This window comes from Aquarana catesbeiana, linkage group LG10 (genome assembly GCF_042186555.1).
Source record: "Aquarana catesbeiana isolate 2022-GZ linkage group LG10, ASM4218655v1, whole genome shotgun sequence".
Classification (NCBI taxonomy): domain Eukaryota; kingdom Metazoa; phylum Chordata; class Amphibia; order Anura; family Ranidae; genus Aquarana; species Aquarana catesbeiana.
In genome coordinates this window covers 238,368,814-238,388,885 of record NC_133333.1, presented here as the reverse complement: position 1 = coordinate 238,388,885, position 20,072 = coordinate 238,368,814, and the positions used below count along the sequence as shown (strand labels likewise).

General features: G+C 43.5%; 1 protein-coding gene across 1 annotated transcript in view; it reads left to right on the top strand.

The window, feature by feature from the left end:
• Positions 1-20,072, top strand: part of NCAPD3 (non-SMC condensin II complex subunit D3) — a 63,473-nt gene that overhangs the window by 23,345 nt on the left and 20,056 nt on the right. Inside the window, exons 12-24 of the mRNA XM_073603483.1 lie at positions 1,047-1,127; positions 1,498-1,566; positions 1,696-1,779; positions 2,293-2,366; positions 5,304-5,438; positions 6,656-6,876; positions 9,622-9,813; positions 9,906-10,006; positions 11,918-12,033; positions 12,203-12,304; positions 15,206-15,317; positions 18,015-18,194; positions 19,098-19,336. Of these exons, the coding sequence (XP_073459584.1) occupies positions 1,047-1,127; positions 1,498-1,566; positions 1,696-1,779; positions 2,293-2,366; positions 5,304-5,438; positions 6,656-6,876; positions 9,622-9,813; positions 9,906-10,006; positions 11,918-12,033; positions 12,203-12,304; positions 15,206-15,317; positions 18,015-18,194; positions 19,098-19,336 (1,706 nt within the window). The remainder of the gene's footprint in view (positions 1-1,046; positions 1,128-1,497; positions 1,567-1,695; positions 1,780-2,292; positions 2,367-5,303; positions 5,439-6,655; positions 6,877-9,621; positions 9,814-9,905; positions 10,007-11,917; positions 12,034-12,202; positions 12,305-15,205; positions 15,318-18,014; positions 18,195-19,097; positions 19,337-20,072) is intronic.

The window sequence follows — 20,072 nt, the reverse complement described above, 5'->3', positions numbered from 1 at the left end:
GAGATAGTTTTGGTGACACAGTGGTGTAGTGGGTAGCACTCTCGCCTAGCAGTAAAAAGGGTCGCTGGTTCGAATCCCGACCACGACACTACCTGCCTGGAGTTTGCATGTTCTCGCTGTGCATGCATGGGTTTCCTCCCACACTCCAAAGACATGCTGGTAGGTTAATTGGCTTCTGTCCAAAATTGGTCCTAGTATATGAATGTGAGTTGGGGACCTTGGATTGTGGGCTCCTTGAGGGTAGGGACCAATGTGAGTGTGCGATGTATGTGTGGAGCGATGCGTAAATTGACGGCGCTATATGGGTACCTTAAATAAATAGGGATAGTTGTAGACACGCGTACTCACGCAGGTTGAACTGGATGGACTGGTGTCTTTATTCAACCTTACTAACCATGTAACCATGACCTTGTCATTGGTGATTGTTACCCCATAGTGGACAGCTTGGCAAAAATAGCAATGTTTGCTCTGACTTTCCTACTGGCCCTCTATGGTTTTGGCTAGTCCTTTTGCTGATTTAATATTCTACATTGCCTATTTGTTCTTGTTCTTCTTCAATGTGACTTTTTAGCTCTGCCCCTGTGTGGGCAAATTGTGAGCTTATGTTCTGAAAATTCAATAAATATATTGAAACAAATCCTGGATTACATGGTTTGTCTTTCCTGGAAAATAGGGCAGACTGTATTACCTTGGAATGGGGATTTTTTTTGCTATGCTCTCTCTGCTAGATGCAACATTGCCAGGCAATGAATACTGTAATATAGATAATCTAGTGCAGGGATATGCAATTAGCGGACCTCCCAGCTGTTGCAAAACTATAAGTCCCATCATGCCTCTGTCTCTGGGTGTCATGCTTGTGGCTGTCAGAGTCTTGCTATGCCTCATGGGACTTGTAGTTCTGCAACAGCTGGAGGTCCGCTAATTGCATATTCCTGATCTAGTGGTTGGTACCGAGGGTAGGTGATAAATAAAAAAATATGGCATGTTTTGTGATTATCAAACCATTGTTTTTTTACTTTTTTTTTTTTTTTACTTTTTTTCTCCAGCCTCTAGTCACTCCCATAAAACAATCAGTGTCATGCGGACGTCTGAATTTTGCGAAGCCAGTGCCCAGCAAGGAACTGATGGTGAGCTATTGGCTGTTTTTTTTTTTTTTTTGATCGAATATACTGTCTGTACCTGTTCACAATTTAGATTAACCGGGGTAGCTGTTTAAAAACATATAAATTAAAACAAACTAATCCAAAAGAGAATCGAACACAAATGCTTTCAATCTTCTAACATTGCTTCGTATGATTGGCCAATCTGACTGCCTTCCTTCATCAACCTGAACGACCACAACATACAGGAATATACAATATAATACTGACCTATAATCACACACATAGGTTCGACTTGTGTCTTTTTTTTTTTTTTTTTTTTTCCAACCTCACCTACTATGTAACTATGTAACCTCTGCTGGTTAGGTGTAGACACTTCAGTGCTTTCTCCTTACAGGTAGTTGTCGGGCAATGTCTGGAACCAATGATCAGTGGAACCGTGAGAGTCTTGCGAATGGTACAGAGGGTGAGAGTTTAAAATCTATTTCCCTTCTTTTTTTTTTTTTTTCTTCTTTTTAGAATTGTAATATTTTGTGATTGTCAGACCAATGTCTTGACAGTTTTTTAATGCAAATTTGCTATTCCCTCGCTCTAGCCTCCACTCCTACCCGAAGAAAAACATGCGGTGTCATGCGAACCATTGAAGTATCAGAGGCTGGTGACCAGCTAGGAGCTGATGGTGAGTTATTGGGTTTTTTTTTTTTTTTGTTTACAAATTTTACTGCTTATGTCCTGTTCACAACTGGCTGTCAGTGTTTATTTTGATATAGAAGGCTTAACCTGGCAATATGTGATTCTGTTTTTTTCTATTCTGCTAGCCAGCTGAAAGGGGGGGGGGCTGAACTGATTCCCCCATTCACACACTTGAGGTGAATGCACAAATCCTCCCCACTGTCATTGTATTCTGACAGTGGGACTTCACCCCAATCCCCCCCGCTGTTAGAATATTGGCTGCATGCACTGATCGATGCAAATTGACCAAACCGGTTCATGAGAAGTCAATTGATCAGATTCTCATGAACAGGAACAGCAATACATGGATCGATATTCAGCCAGTTCCCACTGAGCTAGCTGAATTTTGATTCATGTATGGCCAGCTTTAGTGTGTGTGTGTGTGTGTGTGTGTGTGTGTGTGTGTGTGTTTTTTTTTCTTGTATACACTTATTTATTTTTTTATTTTTCTCTTTTACAGGACAAGAGATACTGGCAACTCTCAGGTCAAGAGCTGGTGATGAGAAGACAAATGTCAGGAAGTCTGCTCTCCAGGTGAATTGGAGACCTTGTTCCCTGTTCCCCCTCTTTGCTGAAATGTAAAGACTAATCCACCCAACATGTATATATTTAAAGCAGGGGTGTCCAACCCGCAGGCCACATGCAGTCTGGGAGAGTTCAGCATGCGGCCCGGGTTATGTCTGGAAGAACCCTGTGCAGGAAGAGAAGCCACAGCAGTGAGCACATATGGAGGGATGCCAGGTAAATCTATTTGCATAGCAGGTGTGGCGGCACAGAAGGCCGGAATGAGCACAGCCAAAGCAATGCCAGAGGTGCCGTATCCTTTTTTGTGTGTAACCGCAACAGCTAAAACAGAGATTCTACGTAGAGCCAGTCGAGTTAAACCCCCTCGCCCTCTGTATAGCCAAGTAGCATTTACTTGCTTGGCTCTGTGTAGAGTCTGTGCTTTAGCCGGTGCTGTTGAAAAAAAATGGCACATCCGGCATTCCTTTCGGCTGTGCTCATTCCAGCCCCCTATGCAAATAGATATACAGGGATTGTGTGTGAAACGGACAGGCAGACTGCTGCCTGTCAGGTGAAAGCATTCATGTGGCTCCGCTGCCGCCTGATCGCTCGCACACGCCCTGGTACCGGCTCCCCCCCCTCTCCCATCTCTGACGTCTCTTCCGGGTCTCTTCCTCGGTGTCCCCGGCTAGCACAGCCGGGAAATGTTTTGCAATGTGATCTGCATTGCAAAACATTCCTAGACCCTGCATATCTCAAAGAGAACCTGTCACCTAAAAATCATCATATAGGGGACTATTTGTCCCCTACGTGATGGGGGAAAAAAAAAAGTTAAAGTGGTTAAGCCACTAACTGAACATATAATATCATCCCCTGTCACATAAACCTGTATCCTAGTGCCTGTGCTTTATTTAAAAAAACAAAACAAATGGATCCTTCTGCCTTATTTAACTGTGTCTTCCAGCGATCACGTGACTCCAGCCTCTCAGCTCTCCCCGTCTGATAGCACCAGCGGGCGGGGCCAAGATTCCCCTGCTGACATCTGCCAGGGAGGAGCAGAGAGCCTGGAGTCATGTGATGGCTGGAAGACACGGTTGAAACTGGTAGAAATAGGCTTTTTTAAAATAAAGCACAGGCACTTGGTCACAGCTTTTTATGTGACAGAGGGGATGATATAATCAGTTTTGACGCAGTGGGGAGAGGAGCAGAGCGGCGCTGGTGAGAGCTGGCAGGAAGGGGGGAGGAGGTCAGAGGGAGACAGGAGAGCTGCAGATAGCAGCGTATTAAGGAGGCATGTACTCTGACCATGGTGTCAGGGTTCAGCAGCCCTGATATATCGTGGTCAGCGTACAGAGCGGAGGGTAGAAACTGTCAGGATCAGCCAGGTATTTCATTTGATACAGGGGGCCAAAATACACAGCCCAAGCACTGTGCTGTTCATGCTTTAAGGGAACAGGATCCTTTTGTTAAACCAAAAAAAAAAAAACCTTTAAAGTAGAGTTCCACCCAAAAGTGGAAATTAAGCTTGTATGCTTCCTCTCCCCCGCACATTTGGCACTTTTCAGGGGGGAACGGCGACCCTTTTATGACAGGTTCCCTTTTCAGGGGGGAACGGCGACCCTTTTATGACAGGTTCCCTTCCAGGAGGTGTGCCACGGCCCGATTTCCCGGAAGTTTGGCCCGCCGCCCCCCCCCCCCAACCGCCGGGCCAATTGGAAATGCGCAGCGCGTTTTGCGCAGTATGGAACCAGCATCGTGTGGGCTCCCTGGACAGGTAAGTGCCCTAATATTAAAAGTCAGCAGCTGCAGTATTTGTAGCTGCTGGCTTTTACTTTTTTATTTTTTGCAAAATAGTTACACCCAAGCACATAAAGGGCCTCCTGCCCACATACACACACACGCACGAGCGTAAATGCATTCATCGGGGGAGCCTGCGTGTGAAAAAGTTGATTGCCATACACGTTGCATATCGCTGTGCACACTGGAGTGAGAGCAAAAATTCTAACACAAGACCTCCTCCGTAACACTGAACTGATACCTATAGGGGGCTTTAGAAGTGTCGCTCATAGAAATTATAGGGTACTGAAGCTTGATGCCATTTCACAGCTGCACAAAAATTTAAGGTTTGGCATGTTGGTTATCTATTCGGTGCAACCTCGTCTTTTATATTAAAAATTTGGGTAATTTATTGCGTTTGTTTGCCCTTAAAGGGGTTGTAAAGGTAAAAATTTTTTCACCTTAATGCATTCTATGCATTAAGGTGAAAAAACTTCTGACAGAACCGCCGCCCCCAGCCCCCCCGTTTTACTTACCTGACGCCTCGAAAGTCAGCTTCGCGTTCCCGACATCTGTTCCTCCGCTCACCCTGGCCGCTGATTGGCTGCAGTGGATGGATTGAAAGCAGCGCAGCCATTGGCTCGCGCTGCTGTCAATCACATCCGATGATGCGGCGCGCCGGGGGGCGGGGCCGAGTGATACAGTGAGCGGCTATAGCCGCCGGCTGTATCACGGGAGCGCGCCCGCAAGCACTCACCACCGTGCGAGGGAGCTCGCATTAAGGTGGTGAATGCTTGCGGGGAGGAGCTGAAACAGCCGCCGAGGGACCCCAGAAGACCAGGTTCGGGGCCACTCTGTGCAGAACGAGCTGCACAGTGAAGGTAAGTATAACATGTTTGTTATTTTAAAAAAAAAAAAAAAACACCTTTACAAACGCTTTAAATTCACATTGGTGTGTGTTTTTTACTGAAATTTTGCGTTTCATAGACCTTTTGCGGTAATATCGTGTGACATAAAAGATTGCAACCACCACTATTTTTTATTCTCTAGGGTATCTGCTTTCAGAAAATATATATTTGTGGGTTTTGTGTAATCTTCAGGCCTAAAATTATTTTTCAAAGGTGTGCAAAAAAACCCTGCAAAAACGGCTCTGGCAGCGAAAGGATTAAAGAGTTTCTTTTGTCTCTCCAGGTCCTGGTTAGTATACTGAAATATAATTTGATCCCGTGCAGTTCTGAGGAGCTCACCACACTGCAGGACCGGTGCAGAGATCCCGCTGTTTCTGTGCGGAAACAAGCCCTGACTTCTCTGACAGAACTTCTGCAGGTAACAGTTAGTTTTGCTTTCTTAAAGGAGACTACTACACCACTACTTTGTCTATTCAGGGCAAAATGACCTTGCCTGTGTAAAGCTGCCCAGCTGACCCATTTATATTTGTCTCCCCATTGATTTCCAAGCTGCACTTGCTTCTTTTGCAGTTAGTGCAAAATACCAGAGGCTTCAGAGTATTGGGGAGCATGTGACCTCCACCCATGATGCATTGCTCTGGTCCAGTGGTCAATCTCTAGGCCGTAGCAATGAAGCATAATGGATGGAGTGATATCTCCGTTTTCATTTAGATTCTGACATTAGGCATTTCACTGAAGGCTGCAGCAGCGGAAGGTTGCTTTCCATATTAACCACTTGCCGACCCGCGCTGTCCAATCACAGCTGATCCCATGTAAATAAATGCTGGTTATCAGCATTTTTTTTCCTGAGCGCTGTCATTGTGTGAGGAAAGGAAAGCCAATAACTGGCTATCCTGTGACTGGCACTTTTGACAATCGGGGCACAGATCATCCGTGCCCTGATGATCCGTGTCCATCTGTGCCCATCGGTGCAGCCTCATTGGCAATTATCAATGAAAAAGAAAAATTACTTATTTGCAAAATCTCTTTTTTCTCTCTCAAATTTTTTAGTTTTTTGTTTGCTTTAGCAAAAAATAAAGTGGGGATTCAATGCCCCCAAAAGAAAGCTCTATCTGTCTCAAAAAAAAAAAAGCTGAAACTTGGTTTAGACTGGAAGGGGGTGGTGAAAGTGCCTAGTAGGCAAGTGGTTTTAAAGGCTGAAGGTTGCATGAACGTAAAAAAAACAAAAAAAAAACTTGTGTGCTGTTCTCCCACAGGCCCCTCCCCCTTCTCCTCATTGGCTGAGACACAATCCCAGCCAGTGAGCCAAAGAGGAGGGAACAAGCATGCACCAGTGCCCTTATAGCAAGCAGCTTGTTATAGGGGTACCAGTCAAGAGGGAGCAGCCAGGAGCGCCAATGGGGACCCGAGTAGAAGAGGATCGGGGCTGCTCTGTGCAAATTTTTATGTTATTTTAAAACAAACACCTTTTTAATATCACTTTAAGTGCAGAATCATGTTCAGGGTCAATCTACCCAGTCCCATTTCTTTATGATCTCTGTAGTTCTGCTTTTTTTTTTTTTTTTTAATAATTTCTCTAGGTTTCACCTGTTGGACATCAGGTAAAATGACTCTTGCGATGTGTCTCCTTTTCAGGCTCAACCAAAGAATGTTCTGGTACAGAAGGCCTGGTTAACTGGATTGGTGCCGGTGGTGCTGGACACAGAGACCTCTGTACAGGAGAAGACACTGGAGTGTTTGGACCAGCTTATTCTTCACAACATTCGCCATTACAAACTTTATAAGGACAATGACGAGAAACAGAAACTCACCTGGGATCTGCTGCAGCTGCTCACTACAGAATGCCAGGATCTCGGGTGAGGAGACAGGAATTTCTAAATTCATTGTCTATCCTGCGATAAACACCGTTGCCTTGCAAACCTCCTGCCTTTCCTACTCCCTGGAGCTCTCTGAACTCCTATCTTGTTGGCTGGCCACATGCATAGAAGCAGTCCTTTTGGTTTTCATCCATATTTAATAGGGTTGTCCCGATACCACTTTTTTAGGACCGAGTACAAGTACCGATACTTTTTTCAAGTACTCGCCGATACCGATTACTGATACTTTTTTTTTTAATGTCACGTGACCGTGTTTTTTTGTTTTTTTTTTAACAGTGTTTTCTTTTTTGGGGGGGGGAGGGGGTGAACGGTGTATGTATGTGTGTGTGTGTTTTTTTGTTTTTGTTTTTTGTTTTTTTAATCAGCCCTGTTGGGGGGCTTTGGTGAGATATCAGGGGTCTTAACAGACCTCTGATATCTCCCCCATGAGACAGAGAAAGAGACAGAGGATAGAGATTCCCCAGTCCCTTTCTCTTCAGCCTCAGCTGCACTGAAAATGAATGGAGAGAAGACAGCGGCTCCTCTCCATTCATAAACTGACACATCGTAATCGCAGGAGATTACAATGTTTCAGTTATGTGAATGGACAGAGTCAGCTGACTCTGTCCATTCACAAAGGAAGGAGGAGGAGGACGGCGGAACGGAGGGGGACAGAGAAGGAGAGGGGAACGGAGGGGACAGCGGAGAGACACAGGGAAGGAGAGAGGAACGGAGGGGACAGCGGAGAGACACAGGGAAGGAGAGAGGAACGGAGGGGACAGCGGAGAGACACAGCAGAACGGAGGGGACAGCGGAGAGACACAGGGAAGGAGAGAGGAACGGAGGGGGACAGCGGAGAGACACAGCAGAACGGAGGGGGACAGAGAAGGAGAGGGGAACGGAGGGGACAGCGGAGAGACACAGGGAAGGAGAGAGGAACGGAGGGGACAGCGGAGAGACACAGGGAAGGAGAGAGGAACGGAGGGGACAGCGGAGAGACACAGGGAAGGAGAGAGGAACGGAGGGGACAGCGGAGAGACACAGCAGAACGGAGGGGACAGCGGAGAGACACAGGGAAGGAGAGAGGAACGGAGGGGGACAGCGGAGAGACACAGCAGAACGGAGGGGACAGCGGAGAGACACAGGGAAGGAGAGAGGAACGGAGGGGGACAGCGGAGAGACACAGCAGAACGGAGGGGACAGCGGAGAGACACAGGGAAGGAGAGAGGAACGGAGGGGGACAGCGGAGAGACACAGCAGAACGGAGGGGACAGCGGAGAGACACAGGGAAGGAGAGAGGAACGGAGGGGGACAGAGGAAAGGAGGGGGCATGGAGGAGGATGCAGTGACATACAGCGGTGACCGATCACCGCTGTATGTCACTTAAGCTGCTGAAAGCCGCTGGGGGAGAATCTTGTAACTCCCCCATGCGCCGATCACAGCTGTCTTCCAGGTATCGGGGGAAGCATCGGGAGCATTTGCCCGAGTACAAGTACTTGGGCAAATGCTCGGTATCGGTACCGATACTAGTATCGGTATTGGGACAACCCTAATATTTAATATTGTGATTCAAAATACTGGAGATTAAAAAAGCTGCAACTTTCTTTGAAAGCCTGCGATTGATTTTTTTTTTTTTTTTTTTTAACCAGTGTCATGCTTTTTTTTTGTTCAATTTTTGAACTTGTGTTAAAATTATTCTGGTGTTTTGAAAAGGATCTTTACCATGCAAGTGTGCCCTGTGCAAGAATCCCCCATAGCTATCTCTTCCCCTGTTGACTTATCATCTTGGTAGACAATCAGGGCTTTGCATGCTCATGTCAGACCTACTTATCTGACTGGTGAGGTAATGATTAAGGAACTGCAGGAAAGGTTCAGATATCAGATCTACAGAATAGATGGAGAAGAAACTGGGAGATCCATGCACTGCAGGTCCCCAGGTACAGCTTTCTCTTCAGCAAAAACCATAAGCAGCGCAGTTGTGACATTACCATCACTAACTGTAAATCTTGTCAGGCTAGCCAGCAGCAGAGGGCTTTAACTGATCTCACACTGCTGTGATGCTCCAGGCATTATAATGCAATGACGCAGGTGGTCAGACCTCCCAATGTTATTCAATTCAGTTAGGTACAGACCACAAATATTTCTATTTCTAATATTCTAAGCATCTGCTTTAGAAGTACAGACATTTAGCTTATTAGCCACCCTCGCCATTTAGGAAGCCAGGAATTAATATACTTAAATGAGAAGTGTGGGTATGCAAAAAAACATCTGTTTGCCTCGCTGCTGCAGCATCAGTCTGGAGCAGCTACACCTGCCTTTGCAAGCTCTAAGCTGGAGAATTGAGCGATCACGTGACCCCTGATCACTCGGCTCTCCATCCACTCTGAGCGGAGGGCGGTGACTGATCACTGTTCTCTGCTCTGCCCCTCCAGCCCTTTTAGGAGATCCAGCCTTGAGAGAGTGGGCTGGCGTGGCTGGCTCAGGCTCTAAGCAGCACACTAAGCCAGCAGTCAATCGGGCATCTGGGTGGATCCTATGATTGTTGGGATCCTTCCAGAGCCTGGAGCGATTCTGACAAGTAGTTGCACTCCTGTAAGAAGTAAGGCCAAAAAAACCTTTGGCTTTACTTCCCTTTTTAATTTAGTTTATATTTACATATTTAAATAGCTTTCCTATTAGAACTTTTGTAGCACTTTACATTACAACTTTAATTTTTTTGTATTTTTTTTTTTTTTTTTTTTACAGTCGTTATCTGACAAAAGCATTTTACATATGGGCCAAGCAGGATAAATTTTCTTGCACTTTAATCAACAACTTGATCTCTCACACGGATACAGAACACTCTGCCCCAGCCTGGATGGTGCTTGCTAAAGTTGCCATATCTGCACCAAAGTTGGATTATACGAAGATCCTGAACACTTGGGAGGACATCAGCAGGTGAGTGGTCTGCCATTTCATTTTGTAAGTGTTCTGTAGCTGAGTTGTTTGAAGACCAGATTCTGAATGGTTGTTGTGTCTTTCTCTTTTAGGCAAAATTACGCAGGCTCCACCAGTACCACTGCCCATATTGTATGTGTAATCGGTCACATTGCAAAACATCTGCCTGCAGACACAAGAGCACAGCTGATTGGTGAGCATGAGTGTTCCAGACACAGAGGGGCAAGTTCTAATTACAGTACTATCAGTCTCTCTGATGTCTTGGCCTTTCTGTGGAATGGGAGTCGGAAACCCAAGGTCCATGTAGTTTTTCAGCACAGTTAAAGCTGAACTCCAGGCAAATTGCTAAATACACAGATGAAACCCATATAAGTGAGCTATTAACATGCCAAAGTTTTTTACATTTCTCTAATCCAGTCCTGAAATGTACACAGCCTTGCCACGCAGCACAGCCCTTTGTGACAGTTATGCCTCGTTTCCACTAAGCGGTTCGGTCGGTACAGTTTGGAAGGCCTAGAATGGTCCGGCCTGTTCAGGCGAGCGTTTCCACTGCAAGTCGGGCCGCCAGGGGCCATATGTGGGTTTAGAAAAAATGCCCAGCATGGCGTCACACGTCTGCCAATCAGTGGAATGTATCGTAGCTTCGCCCTAACTGAACCGTACCATTTTCTATGGCCCCACATCTGAAGCAGGACCCAGAATGGTGCGGTTCGGTTGTATGGGCCGCTTTCATAATGGAAACACTCAAAACGGCGTACCGTACCGAACCAAACTGATCCCCTCAGTGGAAACAAGCTATTAGAGGCCTGTTTTCCCTTGGCTCACTTACATGTCTTGTCCTTCCCTTAGACTTTCAGTTGAAAGTTACAGGTGGCAGGTTGTTGAGCTCCTTTTTCTATCACTCTGCTCTCTCCTCCTATCAGGACATTCCCCGTTGGCACATAAGCACTGCAACACAACTGGAAAATGTCTAAAGTGCAGCACTATAAAAAAAAAGAATAAATACATTTAACCAGACTGACAATCCATATAATGATCACCCTTAAACAAAAAAACAAATGTGCAAATATACAAAAGTTAATAGATCCTCAACTATAATTTCTTGCGAAATGACAATTCGTGTAACAATCACCCTACATATAACAACAAAAGTGCAAGTAGTGATATATTAAAAGTTCAAGGGGTGAGGTGCACTGAACGGTCTCCACTTTAAATTGGGCTTGCAATCTAGTCCTTCCCACGGACCATAATGTAGAAACACGAAAGAGGATTGCTGCACAAGAAGAAATTATTTACGATGAAAAAAAAATTATGTGTGTGTGTGTATATGTGTATATGTGTGTATATATATATATTTATACCGTATAACACGCACCCCAAGTTTAGGAGGGAATTTTAAGGAAAAAAAACCTTACATTTAAATGCCCTTCAATGCAGCCTTGTCAGTGTCACTGCAGTTTTTTCATACATAGCCGAGTGTACTCAGCTAGGTTCGGCTAGCTCCGCTCAGTCACGCCCAGTCCCTGTGTTATGTGCATCTTAGGGCAGGACTGGGCGTCACTGTGAGCGGAGCTAGCCGAAACTAGCCGAGTACACTTGGCTATGTATGAATGTTGGCGCTCGCTCCTCCACTCTCAGTCAGCGGGGATCGGCGTATAACACGCATCCGCGATTTTCCCCTGATTTTAAGGGGAAAAAAGAGTGTTATACGCCCATAAATACGGTGTGTATATATATATATATATATATATATATATATATATATATATATATATATATATATATATATATATATATATATATATATATAATTTTGTCATCCGAAGTGCGACAGGGCTGAAAATTGGCCTGGGCAGGAAGCGGGTGTAAGTGCCCCGTGTTTAGGTGATTAAATACAGTTCAGCTTTAAATCCCACTTTGCTCATTGAAGGCTCTCTACAGAGTCAAGGATAGGCACTTATATTACATTTGCTGCTTTGATTGCTCCTGTTTGCAAGTTATTATGGTGGTGAGTTGGTTCCTTAACAGCGAAGAACTGCTGCATAAATAGGAAAAAGCTGAATTGTCTGTGGCAGTACGTTATGCTCGCCATTTTGTTTTTCAGACCATATTAAGTCTTGGTTGAAGGAATTTAAATCGCCACCAGAGATAATCAGCCCAGCAATTGAGTCCTTGCAGAAGCTCTGCTATGCACAGTTTGAGTCTCTGGAATCTGCTCAGGTAACTGATTTCTCGTTCTTTGGAAGGTGTTGAACATCTGTCTGTCTGTCTCCTGTAGCTTGACTGCAAGCCTGACTGTTTTTCAACTTGCCTGCAATTCTATTTTTGCCCTTTTTAAATTTTAACACAATGTTGATTTTATTAATTTTTCTGAAATTTGATATTGTAGGAGTTGCTGAATGAAGTGTTTGGAGATCTGGTTTCAGTTTGTGAAGAACATATCTCCTCTATCGTGATGTCGGATGCCCAGCAGTTTGATCATGAGTTGATGGTGAGTATGACCTAAAGTAGAATTACACTGCATATGAGCACAACAAACCAAACATTATATTCCAAGAAAACTCCATCCATCCATCCATGTCTCCATGCTTTATTTTGCTGAGAAGTCACTTTGAAAAAACACCCCTTTAACATTTCTGGTCATGGCCTTCATGAGGAAGGGCAGATGATTCATGTAGCATTTACTTCCTAAAAATCTATTTGCCCTTAGCTTAGGCATGCAGGCAGAAGGGTGTGCTTAGCTAAGATGACCCCTCCTGAAGACTTCTGGAATGTATAACAACATGTGCCTAGGCCTGGAAACCAGGAAGTCACTAAATAAATGTGGAAAAAAAAAAACCAATTGTGGGGCGCTGTGTGCACTGCAAGGGTCACCTGCTCGTTTTGTTATTTGGAGGTGAGCAAAGGTTCATATTTGCTGGATCTGCCGATCCTCCGGAAAAACCGCGCTCCCCCACGGTTCAAAGGTGGACTATTCTGTCTAAGGCGCTTCCTCTAAGTGTGCCGACGTCAGGAACAGTCCCTTTTCAAGACCGCTAGAATGTGGGGGAGCCAGACCGGTCCTTTGTGGGGAAGTTTCTGTGGGTCAGGTAAGTGCATCTCCTCTGTCCTCTCCCCTAGAGAAAAACGAGCAGTTAACCCATGTATTGTGGGCACAGCCCTACTGCACAGAGGGGAAAGAAAATTGCCCGGAGTTCTGCTTTTAAATATAATTTTATAGCAGTTTTTACCCCCCCACCCTCTACTAGTTTTTTGTTCAGTTTGTTGTGCTAGAGAGTTATGGATGTCATTGTTCTTTGCACATTAGGATTAAAGCTGAACTTTGAGAGTTAGACGATCTACCCTTTCATCGGGGCTCCCTGCACTGTAAGGGCTAAATGTTCCTCTAGGGGTGCATGGTTAAGGGGTAATACTTAGTGATTGTAAAGCTTCAGATTTTTTTTTTTTTCCTTTATTTACCACTTCCCGCCCAAGGTACGTCATATGATGTCATGGACTTTGAGTGGGAATATCTGAATGATGCCTGCAGCTACAGGCATCATCCAGGTCATCTTTTTTTCAGTCAACAATTCTGTGCACCATGAGAACAATCATAGCAGTTCAGCCGCTTGATCGTTCTTACAGGCGGCGGGAGGGGACGTCCCCGCCGCCGCCATCCGGTGCTTCTCTGGGCTCGTCCCTGCAATCGGCACAGCAGAGAACGAATTGGTCGCTGACGGAAGTTTAACATAGAGATTTCTGGTGACCAGATAGTCCCCAGTCATCTCTACGACCCTCGGAGGCCCAGGTGCAATGTTATGATGTTAGGATGCGACTGGAAAGGCAGAGAGTTTTATTTTATTTTTATCTCGACCTTTCCAGCCTGGAGGAGAGATTTGGGGTCTTATTGACCCCACATCCCTCCGTAAAGAGGACCTGTCACGCACTATTCCTATTACAAGAGATGTTTACATTCCTTAGAATAGGAATAAAAGTGATCAAAAAAAATTATTTTTTTTAAAGGGAAAGTGTAAAAATAAAAAAAAGTAAAATAATAAAAAAATTTAAAGCGCCCCTGCGTGCTCACGCACAGAAGCGAACACATTTGTAAGACGCGCCCGCATATGTAAACGGCGTTTAAATCACACGTGAGGTATCGCCACGTACGTTAGCGCAAAAGCAACAATTCTAGCCCAAGACCTCCTCTGTAACTCTAAACATGTAACCTATAAATAATTATAAAGCGTCGCCTATGGAGATTTTTAAATACCAAAATTTGGCGCCATTCACAAGTGTGCACAATTGTAAAGCGTGTGACATGTTGGGTATCTATTTACTCGGCGTAACGTCTTTAAATTATACAAAAATAATTGGGCTAACTTTACTGTTTGTTGTTTTTTTAATTCATGAAACCTTTTTTTTTTTTTTTTTTTTTTTTTTTTTAATAAACATTTTTGAAAAATCGCTACGCAAATACCGTGTGGCATAAAAAAAAGTTGCAATGACCACCATTGTATTCCCTAGGGTCTTTGCTAAAAAAAGTTTGGGGGTTCTGAGTCATTTTCTAGAAAAAAAAAAAATTATGACTTTCACAAGTAGGAGTGAAGTGCCAAAATTGGCCCGGATGGGAAGTGGTTAAATTTTTGAGAGAGAGACTTTTTTTTTTTTTTTTATATTAAGCACCATACCTATGTTGATTATACTTCTAATGTAGGTCCCAGGAATGCGGTTTGTTTTGCACTCTTGTGCAGGGACACTGCAATAAATAAACTATATACCTTGTACTGCACATAATGAATTCACTTCGTACTGTATCCTTGTACTTGCTGATACACAGTATCTTTCTCTTTTGTACCATCCAGTTTGCACTTCATGTGATTATTGCTTGGCTAGAAACTTTTCAGATTAGAAAAAGTGTGAGTTGCTATCAGTCTGCCCAGTGAGGAGGGATAGAGTGGAGAGATCCGCTGCCCTCATGCACAATGCTGGATCGAGAATGGGTTCCGACAAGTATAAAAGGGGGGGGCTAGTGGCTCCTTGTGTGAATGGACACAGAGCCACCGATCGGGAGTGCGTGCCTGCTTGGGTGCCCCGACAGCGAGCTGCTTGCTGTGGGGGCACCCAGCAGGAAGGAGGAGCGCTGGCATGGGCCCATGAGAAGCTGAGCATCCGGGCTACTCTGTGCAAAACCACAGAACCGGTAACTATCGCTTTCACAATTGAAAGTGAAAGTTTACATGTAATTTCCCTTGCCCTGAAACGTTGGATCGAAAGTTACGTTTTGTGAGGATTTCATTGACGCTAAGCCCTGGTTGCACATTTTTGTTCATCCGTATGAATTTCCTTGGTCTGACACAGGTTTTCTGTGAAATGTTGACCCCTGTCTGATTCATAACCTTTTCTTCCTGCCCAGGTCCGATATCTCTTCACCCTGGGAGATGCCGCTCAGATGTGTCCGGCCCGTGTGGAGAAAAGGGTCTTGCTACTGGTGCAATCTATACTGGCCTCCATGCCAGAACGGCAGGGTAAGATTTATTGGAATATGCTGAATATGACTAGAGGTCGACCGATATATCGGCCGATATTTGGCTTTTTTTACTTAATCGGCATCGGCCGATTGTGCTGATTAAAAAAGCCGATTCAGCGGGACTTGCAAATGGCTTCTGTAATAGAAGTCAATTGCAAGTTGTGTGAAGTTATCTTCTCTCCTCCTCTGGGCAGCCTGCCAAGTCTGATAAGAAGATACATTGTATCTCTTTCAGGTTCTTTTATCAATAGACTGAACTCCGTGGAGAAGTTTTCAGTTTAACCATTTAAAGACTAAATCTTTTCTGACACTTGTTGCTTACAAGTAAAAATCCTGCATTTTCTGCTAGAAAATCACTTGGAACCCCCAAACATTATATATATATATTTTTTAGCAGAGACCCTAGGGAATAAAATAGCGGTTGTTGCAATATTTTATGTCACACGGTATTTGCTCAGCGGTCTTTCAAACGCAATTTTTTTTTAAAAAAATACACTAATGAAATTAAAAAAAAAAAAAAAAGCAGTAAAGTTAGCCCATTTTTTTTCGTCCAAAAGTTTTGATTACCTGTTTTTGTGTATTTAATATTTAAGATATAGTTGTTTTTTTTAATCTAAATTCTACATTGTGAACTGATTGGAGGTTTGTTTTGTTCAATAAATGTTTAAATATAAAAAATTTTCTGTATCACTTATTACTTAAGGCTGCTTTCACACTGGAGCGGGCATTCGTTGACGGTAAAACGCTGTTAATTTTAGCGGCGCTTTACCGTCATTTTAGCAGCGCTATTCGGCTGCTAGCGGGGCGCTTATAACCCAGCTAGCGGCCAAGGAAGGGGTTAAATGCGCCCCTGAAGCGCTGCTGCCGAAACGCTTTGCAGGCGCTTCGGCAGCGGTGCGCATTCATTTCAATGGGCAGGAGTGGTGGAGGAGCGGTATACACCGCTCCAAAGATGCTGCTTGCAGGACTTTTTTTAACATCCTGCCAGCGCATCGCCTCAGTGTGAAAGCACTCGAGCTTTCACATAGACTGCAGGGGAGCCGTTTTACAGGCGCTATTTTTAGCCCAAAAGTGCCTGAAAAAACGCCCCAGTGTGAAAGGGGTCTAACTGTTAGATTTTATGAGATGAAGGGAAAAAAAAAAAAAAATCGGCCTAATATATCGGCCCAAATAAAATCGGCATCATATATCGGCCATCGGCCACCGCGATTTCTAAATATCGGCTTTGGCATCGGCCAGAGAAAAACCCATATCGGTCGACCTCTAAATATGACCCTCAAAAGGTTTGGCCTAGTCATTCAGAAAACATGAAAACTGGGTGGTAGGGGGCGCTGTGTGACAATATGTGCCTTATCTCAAAGACCATATAACATGGAATAAAGTGAAAATGTAAGGTAATTCCCATCTGTGAAAAATACTATAAACTGTATATATGAATAAAGCACTTCAAGTATTTCAATTCGAATATAAAGTGCATCGTTGGATATAAAAATATTTATTACAAATGTATAACAGTGAAAATGTCCTTAGTGAAAATTTATAGTGACTAGAATCTTGAAGGCAGAGAAGAAATCCTTCACCGTATAAGATAATGCAACACCAAATGTGTTCAGATATGAAAGCTGCTCACCAGATGGCGATGACCTCTTCACTTAAAAAAACTTCTATTGCGCTGGAGGGATATCCTGTTAGGAACCCTTAGTTAATGGATGAAGCCTCTGTGTCCTCCTCCCCTCCCCAATTATCTCCTAAGGAAACAGAAAGACAATCCATAGCGCAGTACTGGTTTTTTTTTTTTTTTAATTTAAAAATAATCAAAAATACAAAACTGGGTGCCTGCTTACATTTGTTGATGCCTTAGCCTGGCAATGAGGATAGTCTGCATGAATTATGATAGAGCTGTTCATCGCTGGGCTCACATCCAAGCTGGCGTGCGTTCCATTTGGGCTAGGAGAGAAACTGAAAGCTGGGATCTGGAAATGGCGCTTCCGGTCATGCCATTTTTGGATCCCAGCTTCCAGTTTCTCTCCTAGCCCGAGCGGAATGCAAAGAGGTCATAGCCATCTGGTGAGCAGCTTTCATATCTGAGCACATTTGGTGTTGTATTATCTTATACGGTGAAGGATTTCTTCTCTGCCTTCAAGATTCTAGTCACTATTAATTTGCACTATGGACATTTTCACCGTTATACTTTTGTAACAAATATTTTTATTTTTATATCTAATGTTGCACTTTATATTTGAATTGAGATACTTGAAGTGTTTTATTCATATGCGGTTTATAGTATTTTTCACAGAAAGGTATTAATTACCTTACATTTGCACTTTATTTGCACATGTCACTTTATTCCTGGATTGTAAGCTCTAACGAGCAGGGCCCTCTGATCCCTCCTGTGTTTGAATTGTATTGTAAGTGTACTGTCTTCCCCGATTTGTAAAGTGCTGCGCAAACTGTTGGTGCTATATAAATCCTATAATAATAATTCCATGTTATATGGTCTTTGTGATATGGCATATATTATCACACAGCGCCCCCTACCACCCATTTTTCAAATTGCACAAAGATTTTTCATTGTTTTAGGGAGCAGCTACATATATTAGGATTGTTTCACAAATTATTGTCTGGTGTAAAGTACCCCCCCCCCCCTTTTTTTTTTTTTCCCTCCATTCAAAAAACATGTTTGCATTTTATTTAGGTTCTACCGGCTCGGAGAATGAAGATGTACCTCATTCGCAGAGTCAGTCTCAGCCACAGTCGCAGAGTCAGTCTCAACCACAGTCGCAGAGTCAGTCCCAGCCATCCTCTCAACCTCTTTCCCAGTTCAGAAATTCCAAAATGCCACCATTGGTCCGCGCTCATGCTTTTATCACTCTTGGTAAGACAACCCAATTACTTTTATTTTTTTATATTTTTCTATAGGATGCTTTAACAACTTGCAGACTGCCCACTCACAATGTACTGCTGACGGGCAGTCTGTGCAGGCAAAACTCGTATGTCTCTGCCTACTTCCAGGTTTAGGGCTCACCCCCCCCTCCGTGCTGACACCTTCTGTGATTGCACCCAGTGGGAGTCTGTCAGAGTCACGGCCAATGATTCATGATTAGGACCTGCTGATTGGGTGATTTTTTTTTTTTTTTTTGCAATATAAAATGAGCAGAATTTTCAAATGCCACAAAAGAAAAAGCTTTTTGAGTGAAATTTTGCTTGGGTACAGCGTTGCATTGACTGCGCAATTACCAGTTAAAGTAGCGCAGTGTTAAATAGCGAGAGAAAAAAAAATGGTCAAGAAGGGGCTAAAACCTTCTGAAGCTCAAATGGTTAAAGAGGAACAGTTAAAATAAGTCACTTTAAACTTTTTCTGAAATTAATGCTCCTTTTGTAGGAGTCTGGCCTTCATAGCTAATATCATATTAACGTTATTATTATTAAATCTTCAGGCAGTTGTAGTATTCCGTTACCCATAGATATGAGAAGGCTTTTGCGCTGGTCTTTTTTTCTTTTTTTTTTTTTTTTTTGCCTGATTGGTAAGGTCCTACTGTATGTGGAAGTAGGCTGACATCGCCAAATGGCTCCTGTGCCGTAATTGTCGCTTGCCAGCTTAGCCATGGAATATGTTATAAGGAGGCATGATTTACCGGTTTCTTGAGATCGCTGGATTGCATTCATAATGGGTCATCTTGGGAGGGGGGGAGGTGGGGTTGTTGTTTTCCTACGATGGTAATACCATTTCTCGGTTTGATCCTTTTTGTGTTTTAAATTCAGATGAACTTTCTTCCAGGTAAGCTTTGTCTCCAACACGAGGACCTGGCTAAGAAATGTATCCCGGCTCTTGCCCGAGAACTGGAGGTCAGCAATGAAGTGGCCATCCGCAACAATGTCATTATCGTTATATGTGACCTGTGTGTCCGATACACCACCATGGTGGACAGATATATCCCTAATGTGTCTGTGTGTCTTAGAGACCCCGAACCGTTCATTCGGAGACAAACGCTCATCATGCTTACCAACCTACTGCAGGTGAGTAATCCGCCAAAACTTTGTGTGTATATAATATATGAGAGAGAGACTCTCTCTACAATAATAGCAGTGATCCATTACTCTACTTTTTCCTTAAATTCAGCTGGTGCCTACCTACGTTTAATAGTACGTGGTTACTTTTTTTTCCTAAAGTAATTGGAAATGGGGGATGCTGGGGGACTGTAAAGCAAAGCTGTTAGGACAGTCCTGCTTAACCCCTCCCACTCCCAGAATTTCTTCATTATTCTTCATTATTTTTTTTTGCCAGTGTCGTCCTGTTTTGAATGAAGCAAAATCTTTTACTTTCTATATTGTATTATAAAAATTTAAAAAGATGGAGATAGAGGCGGGCCCCTTTTTAACCACTTCAATACAGGGCATTTTCACCCTCTTCCTGCCCAGGCCAATTTTCAGATTTCAGCGCTCTCACACTTTGAATGACAATTGCAAGGCCATGCAACGTTTTACCCAAATAATTTCCCCCCCCACAGTTAGAGCTTTCTTTTGGTGGTATTTGATCACCTCTGCATTTTTTTTTTCTTATTATTTTTTGCGCTATAAACAAAAAAAGTGTCAATTTTGAAAAAAACACAATATTACTTTTTGCTGTACAATCCCAATTTTTTTTTAAACAAATTTTTTCCTCAGTTTAGGCTGATATGTATTCTAAATATTTTTGGTAAAAAAAAATAAAAAATCCCAATAAGCGTATATTGATTGGTTTGCGCAAAAGTTA